The sequence below is a fragment of the Scyliorhinus canicula genome, chromosome 3 (assembly GCF_902713615.1).
Source record: "Scyliorhinus canicula chromosome 3, sScyCan1.1, whole genome shotgun sequence".
NCBI lineage: Eukaryota > Metazoa > Chordata > Chondrichthyes > Carcharhiniformes > Scyliorhinidae > Scyliorhinus > Scyliorhinus canicula.
In genome coordinates, this window is record NC_052148.1 from 255,669,272 (window position 1) to 255,683,164 (window position 13,893).

The following is a 13,893-nucleotide window of genomic DNA, read 5'->3' on the forward strand; positions in this document are numbered from 1 at the left end:
TTCACGTTTTCTTTACAATAATCTCGAAAGGGCTAACCTTCCAAATAACTATTGCCCGAAGGGAGTGACTACTGCTCACACACATGATGAAATTGCCCAGAAATTCCCAATATGTGGGGCAGGTGACGCTTCCTGCTCACAGTCCTTGCTCAGCCTCTAAATGTGCCTCTTGTGATAACATTTAGCATTTTAATCTGTAGGATGCCATCAATAAATCTTCAGGAATGTCCCTCAAAACTATGTGCACAGTGTAAATATCTTCCAGTGGGGCTAGAGACAGCCAAGGAAGACGAGCTAGTTGTTCACCAGGAGCAAGCAGTACGTGACAGGGAGTACCTGACTGCTGACAGCACCTCTGGGAAGGCCTCAGGAATGGAGCTACCAAGGACATGCATAGAAGCAGATCAGCAATCAAAGGTAAGTGGAAAATTCTTCTGGGAGGTAAAAAGACTGCACCTATAAAGAAGTATAGGTTATCATTGCAACTTTGACCCTTCGTCAGAACTCAAAACTGAATCATAAACTAAAGAGTATCTTCAGTTCTCAAACCTGTTATCTTGTCTACACCCTCAGATCGTACACTGAGAGGATGTTTTCCCCCTGGCTGCGGAACCTTCAACACAGGGGCGCAGTCTCAGGATAAGGGGCTGATCATTTAGGAGTGAGATGAGGAGAAATTCCTTCACTGAGAGGTTGAGAATCTTTGGAATAATTCATATGCACCGACAATGTTCACCCCCTCCCTCACTTGATAGTGGCCATCCCCTCCATCATGCCCCTCACCCCCGACAATGTTCACCAACCCAACATCCTAGAATTTTCAAAGCCCCTCACTCGGCAGTGTTCACTCCCAGGAATTCTGGAATGTAAGTCGGGAGAGAGGGTGCAGGAGTGGACAGGGAAACATGGAGTGAATTGAAGATCCCTGGCTTTGTGTGTGTGCGTGCGGAATGGGGATCACGCGGTGTTGTGGGGGCATGTGGAGAGAGTAAACTTTACCGCAAGCAGGGTGACATTTTTGGGGAGCAGTGAACATTGCTGGGGGGAAATGGATAAATATTGCTGGGGGGGGGGGGAACACTGCTGGGGTTAAATATTATTGGGCGGTTGGCGGTGAGCATTACTGGTGGAGGTGACCAATGCTAAGGGGGGGGGCGGGGGCGCGTACATTGCGAGGAGCTGATGAACATTGCCTGGGGAATCATAGAATTTACAGTGCAGAAGGAGGCCACTCGGCCCATTGAGTCTGCACGGCCCCTTAAAAGAGCGCCCTACTTAAGCCCACACCTCCAACCTATTCCCGTAACCCCACCTAACCTTTTTGGACATTAAGGGCAATTTAGCGTGGCCAATCAACCTAACCTGCATATCTTTGGACTGTGGGAGGAAACCGGAGCACCCGGAGGAAACCCACGCAGACACGGGGAGAACGTGCAGACTCAGCACAAACAATGACCCAAGCTAGGAACTGGGACCCTGGAGCTGTGAAGCAGCTGTATTAACCACTGTGCTACCGTGCCGTCCATAATGGTGAACATTGTTGGGGGTGTATATTACATAGAACATAGAACATACAGTGCAGAAGGAGGCCCATCGAGTATGCACCGACCCACTTAAGCCATCCCTTCCACCCTATCCCTGTAACCCAATAACCCCTCCAAACCATTTTGGACACTAAGGGCAATTTAGCATGGCCAATCCGCCTAACCTGCACTTCTTTGGACTGTGGTAGGAAACCGGAGCACCCGGAGGAAACCCACTCAGACACGGGGAGAACATGCGGACTCCACACAGACAGTGACCCAGCAGGGACTCGAACCTGGGACCCTGGTGCTGTGAAGCCACAGTGCTACCCTGCCAATGTTCGGGGCGCCATGTGCTGGGGGGCGCCAGAGACTCGGGTCCCGCGCATGCGCAGTTGGGCCGGTACCAACCAGCGCATGCGCGGTGGCCGCCCCCGGTCCGCCCCCCCGCTCGGTCCGCCCCCCCCGCGCGGTCCGCCTCCCCCCTCGGTCCTCCCCGCCCCCCCGGTCCGCCCCCCCGCTTGGTCCGCCCCCACCGCTCGGTCCGCTCCCCCCTCGGTCCTCCCCGCCCCCCCCTCGGGTCCGCCCCCCCGCTCGGTCCGCTCCCCTCTCGGTCCTCCCCGCCCCCCCCTCGGGTCCTCCCCACCCCCCCTCGGGTCCGCACCCCCCCTCGGGTCCTCCCCGCCCCCCCTCGGGTCCTCCCCGCCCCCCCCCTCGGGTCCTCCCCGCCCCCCCCTCGGGTCCGCCCCCCCCCCGGGTCCCCGCCCCCCCCCTCGCCCCCGCTCGCCCCCCCCCCCCCCGGCCCCGCTCGGCCCCCCTCCGCTCGGCCCTGCCTCCCTCGGCCCCGCCCCCCTCGCCCCCCCACCCCTCGGCCCCCCCACCCCTCGGCCCCGCCCCCCCCAAGGGCGCCGAAGTTCAGCTTGCCCGGGGCGCCAGCAACCCTACGGCCGGCGCTGCCGCCCTGTTGGGGGTGAACATTGTTGGTGGAGGTGACCATTGCTGTGAGGGTGGGGAGTGGGGGGGCGGTGGGGGTAGTGGGTGAACATTGTTGTGGGGGGTCGTGAACATTGCTGGTGGGGGTACCCAGTGCTGCCGGGGGGGTGTGGGGGGGGGGGGGGGGGAGAAGAACAGTGCTGGGAAGTTGGGGTGGTGTGCATTGCTGGGGGGGGGGGTGCGGTGGGGGTAGTGGGTGAACATTGTTGTGGGGGGTCTTGAACATTGCTGGAGGTGAACATTGCTAGATGTTGTGAACATTGCTGGGGGCTGCGGATTGCTGGAGGGGGCAAAGAATATTATTGTGGGGTGATCCTTGATAGGGGGTGGTGAATACTGTTAGGGGGATGAACATAGGAGCCTTGTTAAGGTTTAAATCAGAGAGTATGCCTGATCTCAACAGATAATTACTGGGCCTGTTTGGTGCTTTGGGTCGAATTCTAGTGCTGGAGAAACCTATTGTGCCCACTTAACGCACTAATTGTTTGCATTCACTTACTATACTTGCTTTCGAAGATCATCCCAAAGATCAGTCAAGACACACATGAAAATGCAAGAACGTGGAACGAGACAAGGGATTCAGCCGAAGGGTAAACGGAATAGGCCACCTTTTTCTTATAAAGTGATTAAGGAATAGGAATATAGTCACAGAGTAAAACGGGAAATCTGTCACTGTTACAAGTTCATGGGCAGGATTTTACAGCAGATGTCAGCTGGTCTGGAGTCATTTAATATACTGAAGAACATTGATTGGCCAGAGGTGAGATAACCCCTGGCCCCTCACATGAGAGTTCAAGCCAACTCTGCATTGTCATTAGCGCCACCGGAAGCAGTGGCCACTTCTAGGACTACAAACAGCCTCCAGACTCTAAGTCCCAGAGGTGGGTGGAAGGCAAGTGTGGGGATCTTGCAGATGGAAGTCCTGGAGGGAAGGAAAGTGGAGGTTGGGAGGAGCCTTGAAGGAAAAGCTAAGGGGAAGGGGGAGACCCAATGTGGAAAAGAACAAGTGAGACAGGCCGCCTCGATTACCCCCCCCCCCCCCCCAATCCGCCAAGTCATTAGTATATATTGTAAACAGTTGCGGTCCCAGCACTGATTCCTGGTGGAACCTCACTGGTTACACTTCACCAACCTGAAAAAGAACCCCGTTTACCTACTCGTTGTTTCCTTCCCATTAGCTAATTAACTATCGATGCCAGTATGCTACCTACAACACCATGGGCTCTTTTAACCTTTTGTGAGGTACCTTGTCAAATGCCTCTGGAAGCCCAAATGCAATACATCCACTGGTTCCCCTCTATCCACTCTGGTTGAGACTTCCTCAAAAAACTCCAATAAATTTGAGAGCCCGGGGATAATACGATCAGTGCAGTTCACAGAGTGGACTGCACTAGCAGTCCCCATTCTCAAGCCCGACAAGTTGGCTGCCTTTGTGGGGTCTATAAACTAATGGTTAATGAAGCCTCAAGTTGAGATCATTACCTTATTCCACGCATAGAAGATCTACACGACAAACTGGCAGGGGCTCAAACCTTCACCAAACTAGGTATAAGCCATGTCTACCTCCAGCTAGAACTAGATAAGTCCTCCAGGAAGTACGTGACTATTAACACCCATAAGGGATTATTTGAATATAAACGCCCGCTCTTCAAGAGTCTTGTTGACAAGTGCCATTTTTCATCGAGAACGTTCTCCAAGCGCTCCTATGGTGGCGCTATGCTTAGATGACGTACTAATCACAGGAAAATTGGAAAAAGAGCACCCAGCAAACCTGTAGGAGGTTTTGAGACAATTTTCTGACAGAGGTGTCCATCTCAAACGAGAAACCTGTGTGTTCCAGGCAGACACGGTGATCTATCGGGGGTACCGAGTTGACATAAAAGGCCTACACCCTGTGGAGGATAAAGCTAAGGCCATCAAAGAGACACCAACCCGTGGAATACGGCAGAATTAAAATTCTTCCTAGGATTGTAAACCTCTATATGAAATTTATCCCAAACTTGGCCACCTTATTGTCACCCCTGCACACACTGTTACAAAAAACACCAGACGTGGTCGTGGCAGGCACGACAGGATGAAGCCTTCGCAAAGGTGAAGCAGCAGTTCCTATCATCAAACATCCTGGCTCAAGAGAGAACTGGCATTAACATGTGATGCCTCTCGATATGGAATAGGGTCAGTCCTTTCCCATTGATGGGACGATGGCACAGAGAGACCTGGAGCATATGCATCCAGAACCTTGCCGGACTCGGAAAGATGTTATTGTCAGAACAAAAAGGAAGGATTGGCTGTTATTTTTGGGGTGAAGAACTTCCACCCATACGGCCGACATTCCACAGGCGTAACAGACCATAAACGCCTGCTGGGCCTTTTCAAAGAGGATAAAGTGATCGCCTTGGCCCTGAGCCACTGTTGGGCATTATTGTTAGTGGCCTACAAAACCCTCTCGAGCACTGCCTTGGGACACACATTGCCAACTCGGATGCCCTGAGTCGCCTTCTGCTGCTCACCAGCTTGGCCCCTCTGCCAACATTGGAAGAAGTCATCAAGACCTTTAACTTACTAGATACCTTGCCAGTATCCGCCAAGCAGATTCACCCATGTACCCTGAAGGATCCCACACTGGCAAAAATGCGCCATATTATCTGGAATCCAAGGACATCCCATTGATGACAATAAGCCCTTCCTCACTAAAGACAAGAGCAGATGTAGAAAATGGCAGCATCCTGTGTGGAGAGCAAGTAGTCATCCCTAACCCAGGTCAGCTCCCAATCCTGATGAAATTACACAATGGACACTCCGGGGTATCCAAGATGAAAAAGCTCCCAAGGAGTTATGCCTTCTGGCCTGGACTCCATAACTACACTGAGAACCTGGTGAAGCAGTGCTCATTGTGCCAGCAGAACCAGAAGCTCTCACCTTCGGCTTCTTTGCAACCATCAGAATGGCCAGGAAGACCAGGGTGCACGTGGACTTCGCCGGCTCGTTCTTGAGATCGATGTTCCTTATTATGGTCAACGCCCAATCAAAATGTTTAATGATTTAAAGATGATTATAATGATTTAATTTATTGTCACACTACAGAAGGGAGATAGATCACTTGGTTGCATGGTGTACCGAAAACAACCTCTCTCTAAATGTCGGAAAGAACAACAAACTGATCATTGACTTCAGGAAGCGTAGCACAATCCCCCCCCCCCCCCTCCCCCCGTCTGCATCAATGATTCCGAAGTGGAGATAGTTGATAGCTTTAAGTTCCTGGGGGTCACCATCACCAACAGTCTGTCCTGGTCCATTCACGTTGATGCAACAGTCAAGAAAGCCCTCTACTTCCTACGGAAGCTAAAGAAATTCAGCATGTCTGCATCGACTCTCACAATCTTCTACAGATGTGCCATAGAGACAATGTCCTTGAAGCCTGTTGCGACTACTTCCAGCAAGGGGACTCAAGACTATAGGAAACCTGAGAGCCGTTCCTCCTGACAATAAAGATTTGGAATGTGCAATGGAGTCTGAGGAGAGGTCAGCACCGAAGACGAGCCTCCTTCTGTGGTCCTCTGGCACTCAACAGGGAAGCAACAATCCCCAGCCTGCATCACGACCCTGATCCGGCTCCACCTGCTGCTGACTTGAGGCCTGGTGCCAAGCGACCAAAGAGGCTTCATCGCCACTGGAGTGAGGGGGATGATTCGGACTCGATCAGGAGGGAAGTAATAATCCTCATGAGGACCATCGGCGATCGCTGATTGATCTCCCCATGAGCTTAGTAGAATACGTGTTCCCATGGTGAGTGGGCAGAGGCCCGCCTTGACGGGACCTTTAAATATAGTCCCCAGACCTGGACCATGAGTTCCTGATAGTCACGAACGTGGAACGCTTGTTTTGTGAGCCGCAGTAGCAGTCAATTTAAAATAAACCAGTTTGGCCTTTGTCTCTGCGCCCCCTGGAATCATTACAGGTATGAGCATTGTTTGGTAGGAGGGGAAAGTCACAGATTGCTGTGTTCCAGCAACCCTGCTCTCAGCAAATTAACTGCACAATGATATGTATATATATAGATAACTAAAGGGTTAATTATTACATCTCAGCATAACACAACCACCAGAGGGCACAACTGGTTCCCACTATAAATAAGAATACCTGGAGGATCTTGGTCTCTCTCTCTTTTCCAACCAGGAGTGGCTAGATGGTAGAGTGTAAGATAGATAGATCACGGCATAGTTTAGCACGTGTAGTCTGAATTAGTTAATACTTTAATGTAAATTACTTGATTACGAGTTATAGTTCTGTGGATTGTGCAAATTCAATATTAATATATCGCTACTCAATAAATTAGTTTGCTTTAAGTTGAAGACGTGTGGTTTCTTCAGAATCACACCATCAGACTATTCTGGGTAAGAAGCAAAGAGTAACGAGATATATTACCAAAAGAGTAATATAACAAACTGAAGATATATTTCCATGAAGGTTAGACAGTATTTGCTTCTCTGTGTGTGTGGCAATGTAGGACTGTTAGTCCATCCAGTAACCAGGGTGATCAACCATATGAAACAAAATAAGGGACTCTTGGACTGTGACCATGGTCTGTTGCATGTGGTCATAAGAGTGAGTGTGTGGCCGTGCTGATGACCATAAGAATCTCCCACCCTCGTGGCCAATGATCGCAACATGCATGGTCACAAAATAATGAAGAGGCAAAGGATCAGTCTCCTGCAGGCTGTCTAGACTGCAAGAAGAACACTCAAAATAAGGGACAATCTCTTTAAAGATGAAACTTTAAAGAGTTTGCACCTACCTTACTTGTTCGCTGTTTGCAAACTAGTGATTTGCTTTCTTTTTTTTAAAATAATTTTTATTGGAATTTTTTACAGAAAATATAAAAATATAACAAGAAGTATAGCAACAAGCAGTAATATGCAACTAACAGCCCCATAACACCCACAATTCCCCCCATACCGTAACATCACATGTATCACACTCCCCCCACCCCCCCCAACAAGAGAACTTAACCATAAATTAAAATTAAATATATCTAATCTAAATAAAATAAGCAAACATAATCAACGTCCCCAAACCCCCCCCCCCCCCCCGGGTTGCTGCTGCTACTGTCCCAGTACCCTATCGTTGAGCCAGAAAGTCGAGGAAAGGTTGCCACCGTTTAAAGAACCCTTGCACCGATCCTCTCAGGTCCCTCAGCTGTCTAATGCCCGCTCTATACCATCCCTGAAATCCCCCATCCATGTTCCCCGGGACGAACCTATGGTTCCCCCTTAACGGAGCCTCCATCGAGCCCCCCACTTCTCCCCTATGTCGCCTCCACTGCCCCCAAATCTTGAGGGTAGCCGCCACCACAGGACTCGTGGTATACCTCGTGGGAGGGAGCGGCCACGGCGCCGTTACCAGGGCCCCCAGGCTTGTATCCCCACAGGACGCTCTCTCCATCCGTTTCCATGCTGCCCCCTCCCCCTCCATCACCCACTTACGCACCATCGACACATTGGCCGCCCAGTAGTACCCCGAGAGGTTGGGCAACGCCAGCCCCCCCATCTCTACTCCGCTCCAAGCTTAATGAAGCCCGCCATGTCATTGATCCAGGTCTCCACGCTTGGGGGCCTCGCGTCCTTCCATTGCAGCAAAATCCTTCGCCGGGCTACTAGGGACGCAAAGGCCAGCACACCGGCCTCTTTCGCCTCCTGCACTCCCGGCTCTACTCCAACCCCAAAGATCGCGAGTCCCCATCCTGGCTTGACCCTGGATCCCACCGCCCTTGACACCGTCCTCGCCACCCCCTTCCAGAACTCCTCCAATGCCGGGCATGCCCAGAACATATGGGCATGGTTCGCTGGACTCCCCGAGCACCTGACACACCTATCTTCACCCCCAAAGAACCTACTCATCCTCGTCCCAGTCATGTGGGCCCTATGCAGCACCTTGAATTGAATGAGGCTAAGCCGCGCACACGAGGAGGAAGAATTTACCCTCTCCAGGGCATCAGCCCATGTCCCGTCTTCGATCTGTTCCCCCAGTTCCCCCTCCCACTTTGTTTTCAGCTCCTCTACTGACGCCTCTTCCACCTCCTGCATAAGCTTGTAGATATCGGCTATCTTCCCCTCCCCGACCCAGACCCCCGAGAGCACCCTGTCACTCACCCACCTTGCGGGGAGCGCAGGGAATCCCTCCACCTGCCGTCTAGCAAATGCCTTTACCTGCAGATATCTAAACATGTTTCCCGGCGGGAGCCCAAATTTCTCCTCCAACTCCCCCAAGCTCGCAAACCTTCCGTCGATATACAGGTCCCTCAGCTGTCTAATGCCCGCTCTATACCATCCCTGAAATCCCCCATCCATGTTCCCCGGGACGAACCTATGGTTCCCCCTTAACGGAGCCTCCATCGAGCCCCCCACTTCTCCCCATGTCGCCTCCACTGCCCCCAAATCTTGAGGGTAGCCGCCACCACAGGACTCGTGGTATACCTCGTGGGAGGGAGCGGCCACGGCGCCGTTACCAGGGCCCCCAGGCTTGTATCCCCACAGGACGCTCTCTCCATCCGTTTCCATGTTGCCCCCTCCCCCTCCATCACCCACTTACGCACCATCGACACATTGGCCGCCCAGTAGTACCCCGAGAGGTTGGGCAACGCCAGCCCCCACATCTCTACTCCGCTCCAAGAAGACCCTCTTCACCCTTGGGGTGCCATGCGCCCAAACAAATCCCATGATGCTGCTGGTCACCCTTTTAAAAAAGGCCCTAGGGATAAAGATGGGCAAGCACTGGAAGAGGAACAAGAACCTCGGGAGAACCGTCATTTTGACGGATTGCACTCTGCCCGCCAGCGATAGCGGCACCATGTCCCACCTTTTAAATTCCTCCTCCATCTGTTCCACTAGTCTGGTGAAGTTAAGCTTATGAAGAGCCCCCCAACTCCTGGCCACCTGCACCCCCAGGTTCCTGAAACTCTTCACTGCCTTCCTGAAGGGGAGCCTCCCAATTCCCTCCTCCTGATTTCCCGGGTGCACTACAAATACCTCGCTCTTTCCTAAGTTTAGCTTATAGCCCGAGTAGCCCCCAAATTCCGCTAACAGCTCCATCACCCCCGGCATTCCCCCCTCTGGGTCCGCCACATATAACAGCAGGTTGTCCGCATACAGCGATACCCGGTGCTCCTCCCCCCCCCCCGCACCAGACCCCTCCACTTCCCTGACTCCCTCAACGCCATGGCCAGCGGTTCAATCGCCAGTGCAAAGAGCAGGGTGGACAGGGGACACCCCTGCCTGGTCCCACGATAGAGCCTAAAATACTCCGATCTCCTTCCATTTGTGACTACACTCGCCATCGGAGCCGCGTAGAGCAGCCTCACCCATTTGATGAATCCCTCCCCAAATCCAAACCTCTCCAGCACCTCCCACAGGTACCCCCACTCAACTCTATCAAACGCTTTCTCTGCGTCCAGCGCCACCACTATCTCCGCCTCCCCCTCCACTGCCGGCATCATGATACCATTGAGCAGTCTCCGCACATTCGTGTTGAGCTGCCGCCCCTTGACAAATCCTGTCTGTTCTTCATGAATGACCTCTGGCACACAATCCTCTATCCTGGTAGCCAGGATCTTCGCCAGCAACTTAGCGTCTACGTTAAGGAGCGAGATAGGCCTATATGATCCGCACTGCAAGGGGTCCTTATCCCGTTTTAGGATCAAAGAGATCAGTGCCCGCAACATCGTCGGGGGCAAAGCCCCCCCCCCTCCCCTCCCCCCCCCCCTCCCACGCCTCATTGAAAGTTTGCACCAGCAGGGGACCCACCAGGTCCACATATTTTTTGTAAAATTCTGCCGGGAACCCGTCCGGCCCCGAGGCCTTACCTGACTGCATTTGCCCGATCCCCCTGACTAGCTCCTCCAACTCTATCAGCGTCCCCAGCCCCTCTACCAGCCTCTCTTGAACCCTTGGGAAACATAGCCTGTTCATGAAGCTCTCCATCCCCTCTCTCCCCCTCGGAGGTTGCGACCGGTGCAATCCCTCGTAAAAGTCCCTAAAGACCCCGTTTACTTCTGTCCCTTTCTGCACTACATTTCCACCCCCATCCTTCACTCCCCCAATTTCCCTAGCCGCATGTGATTTGCTTTCTTAAAGTAAATATTTTCTTGTCAAATTAATGAACTGTACTTTTTTCCAAATAATAATAGATTACACCAAAGTGAAGATCTGAGCAAAGCCCAGAACCTCATAAACCTGCAATTTGAAAATTTGTTGGAGAAAATAGAAGGTACAATAATAATTACAAACAATTTAGTTTGCTCTTTCTTTTCATTTTAAGTGTTTAGTTTAATGAATAAGAAGTACACTTCAGTTCTTTGGGTACCTGCCATTGTATCAATCCACCCTATGGGTTATTTTAAGAGATGCATGGTATTATCCATTAAGCGATGGATATATTTTTTCATTTGTTCAACAAATGGTGAGGTTTTAAGTGATCCTATTTGCAATATTGGAACTAGCTGCCGTAGACTATTCAGTTAAAGACTTGCCTTACAAATCGCAGCCTCCAACAAAATACTAACATATTCCTGACACCTAAGATCAGTAATTTATATAACTTATATAATTTATATAATTTGGCATGTCATGATTGCTTGAGATGCTCTGTTCCGTCAACATTCTGGTCATTTGAAAACAAATCCTGAGTGAATTTCACATTTTTAGGTTTTGTGAAGCTAAATCTAAAGCTGAAGAATGAAAGAAATCAGGCCATATGCAACTTGAAAACACAGACTACGGAAATAAAGGTGAGAATATTGACTTAATCTGGAAATTAAAAAACTCTGGGACCATTGGGAGCGGGCAAACCTTCAGCCACGTTTCTCCCCAAACTCTGGAACATCAACTTTCAGCAACTTTAACTTGCCTTCAAAAAAATGACTGTTCCTTAACTATGCGTTTGTCAACTCTTGCTATCTTTGCAAACCCATTCAATATTCACATAGTTTCCAATGCCCTGTAAAAGTGTCTGAGACATCTCTCGATAACCAATAGAAATGGAAGTTCGAGTCACTGTGATAAAGGTAGAAGGCACATGAAGTAAGTTACTTTAGAAGGCCAAAGAAGCAAATATTATTCATGAGTAGGGCAGCACGGTGACGCAGTGGTTAGAATTGCTGCCTCACGGCGCCAAGGTCCCAGGTTCGATCTCGGCTCTGGGTCACTGTCCGTGTGGAGTTTGCACATTCTCCCCGTGTTAGCATGGGTTTTGCCCCCACAACCCAAAGATGTGCAGGATAGGTGGATTGACCACGCTAAATTTCCCCTTAATTAGAAAAAATGAATTGGGTACTCTGAATTTAATTTAAAAAAATATTATTCATGAGTTCAATAAACAATTGGATACAGTCTAAGAAGTAGAATTGCAGGCTTAAAATTGCAAGTAGGGACCTTTCTCTGTCCTTTGTGTGACAATGGCAAAAGACAGAATCAGAGCTATACATCGGAGCTGAAAAGAATAAATTTTTCCCATTAAATGACTTGAAATTTCTCCAAACCTTTGGCTGAGGGAGATTTTCCTTTGCTTTGCATCTGGGAAAAATTCATCAGTTCCAGAGCATATAGCAAACAAAATAGCAGAAACTCAGAACTCCCGGACATCCCACCCCTTTTGCATTGTCCTGGGATTTCCAGAGTTTTCTCCTGGGATTTATAGAATGTTCTCCGAGAAGGAGGTTGGAGCTGGTACAAGTATCAGACACCGAGATAAATGATGTGGGAGGAGCCATTTGCCCATTGTCCCATTTCCATGCCTCAATGCTGGAAAGGTGCCGAGACAAAATGGTTCTCAAACTCTGTGAACCATTTCCTGGTTGAGCCTCCACATGACTCCACTCACCTCTGGAGTGGCCAGGAAATCAGTCAGTTTCAAGGTCACTTGGGATGAAAGTATGTCCTTTCCTGTCTCGTCCATATTCCAGAAATGAAAAATAAAAAAGAAAATCAGGGCCCGAAAGTCAGTGAAACTTCAGAGGAACAGGAGAATATGATGGATGGTGAGCTGAAAAGAAAAGGCGCAGACATTGTGGTATCTTGGCTTTATATAGCACAGGAGTGGTGACAGAACGAAGGCCAGAGACATGAGTGGGAACCACACACATGTTGTAGGAAGGTGCAGTGGTAGAACAGGTAAGCGAGTGAAACAGAATGATGAGGGTTTTGAAGCCAATGTGTTGGCATAGGGAAGTTTAATGAGAGAGCAACAAGGAGAAGGATATAATGTTGAGTAGAATGCAAGTTTGAATTTTATGTAGGATGGAGCATGTGAGGCCAACGTGAGACCATTGGAGATGCCAGAGGCACATGAGCAAGTTTCAGCGGCAGTGGGGATGAGGCGGAATCGGAAATGACGAACGGCGCAATGCTGGAAGTAGACACTCTGAGAGCTCAGAGACAAACTGGACATCAACGTTGATGCTGGTTAAATACAACCAAAACCAGATGTTGATAGAGGTGAAAACTAAAGTCAAGAATATATTCGCTGGAGTTCAGAAGAATGAGGGAGGTTCTCAGAAACCTATAACACTCTAACAGGACTGGACCAGGTAGATGCAGGAAGGTTGTTCCCAATGGTGGGTGTGTCCAGAACCAGGGGCTGCAGTCTGAGGATATAAATCATAGAATCATTGAATTTACAGTGCAGAAGGAGGCCATTTGGCCCATCGAGTCTGCACCAGCTCTTGGAAATAGCACCCTACCCAAGTCCACACCACCCTATCCCCATAACCCAGTAGCCCTACTCAACCAACACTAAGGGCAATTTTGGATGCTCAGGCAATTTAGCATGGCCAATCCACCTAACCTGCATATCTTTGGACTGTGGGAGGAAAGCGGAGCACCCGAAGGAAACCCACACACACACGGGGAGAACGTGCAGACTCCGCACAGACAGTGACCCAGCCGGAATCGAACCTGGGATCCTGGAGCTGTGAAGCAACTGTGCTAACCACTATGCTACCGTGCTGCCCCGATATGACCATTTAGGACAGAGATGAGGGAAAATTTCTACACCCAGAGAGTGGTCGGACTGTGGGATTTGTTACCAAAGGAAGTAGTTGAATCCAAAACATTGCATGTTTTCAAGAAGCAGTTAGAAATAGCACTTAGGACGAAGGGGATCAAAGGATATAGGGGGAAAGTGGGATTAGGCTATTGAGTTGGATGATCACCCATGATCATAATGAATAGCAAAGCAGGCTCAAAGGGACAAATTTTATATGTCCTATTTTATATGTCTCTCTGAGAGATTCTAGCTGCGGCTAAATAACATGGATTCCAATTCTGACTCTTCCAATCCTTGACTTCGCTGTCCCCATTTCTGGGGATGGGCTGTTGAATAATAT

At 50.1% G+C, this 13,893-nt stretch overlaps 1 protein-coding gene across 1 annotated transcript in view; it reads left to right on the forward strand.

Moving 5' to 3' along the window:
• The window catches only part of LOC119963460 (protein CASP-like), a 99,850-nt gene that overhangs the window by 63,988 nt on the left and 21,969 nt on the right, over positions 1–13,893 (forward strand). Inside the window, exons 9-12 of the mRNA XM_038792618.1 lie at positions 201–417; positions 3,033–3,106; positions 10,699–10,778; positions 11,216–11,298. Of these exons, the coding sequence (XP_038648546.1) occupies positions 201–417; positions 3,033–3,106; positions 10,699–10,778; positions 11,216–11,298 (454 nt within the window). The remainder of the gene's footprint in view (positions 1–200; positions 418–3,032; positions 3,107–10,698; positions 10,779–11,215; positions 11,299–13,893) is intronic.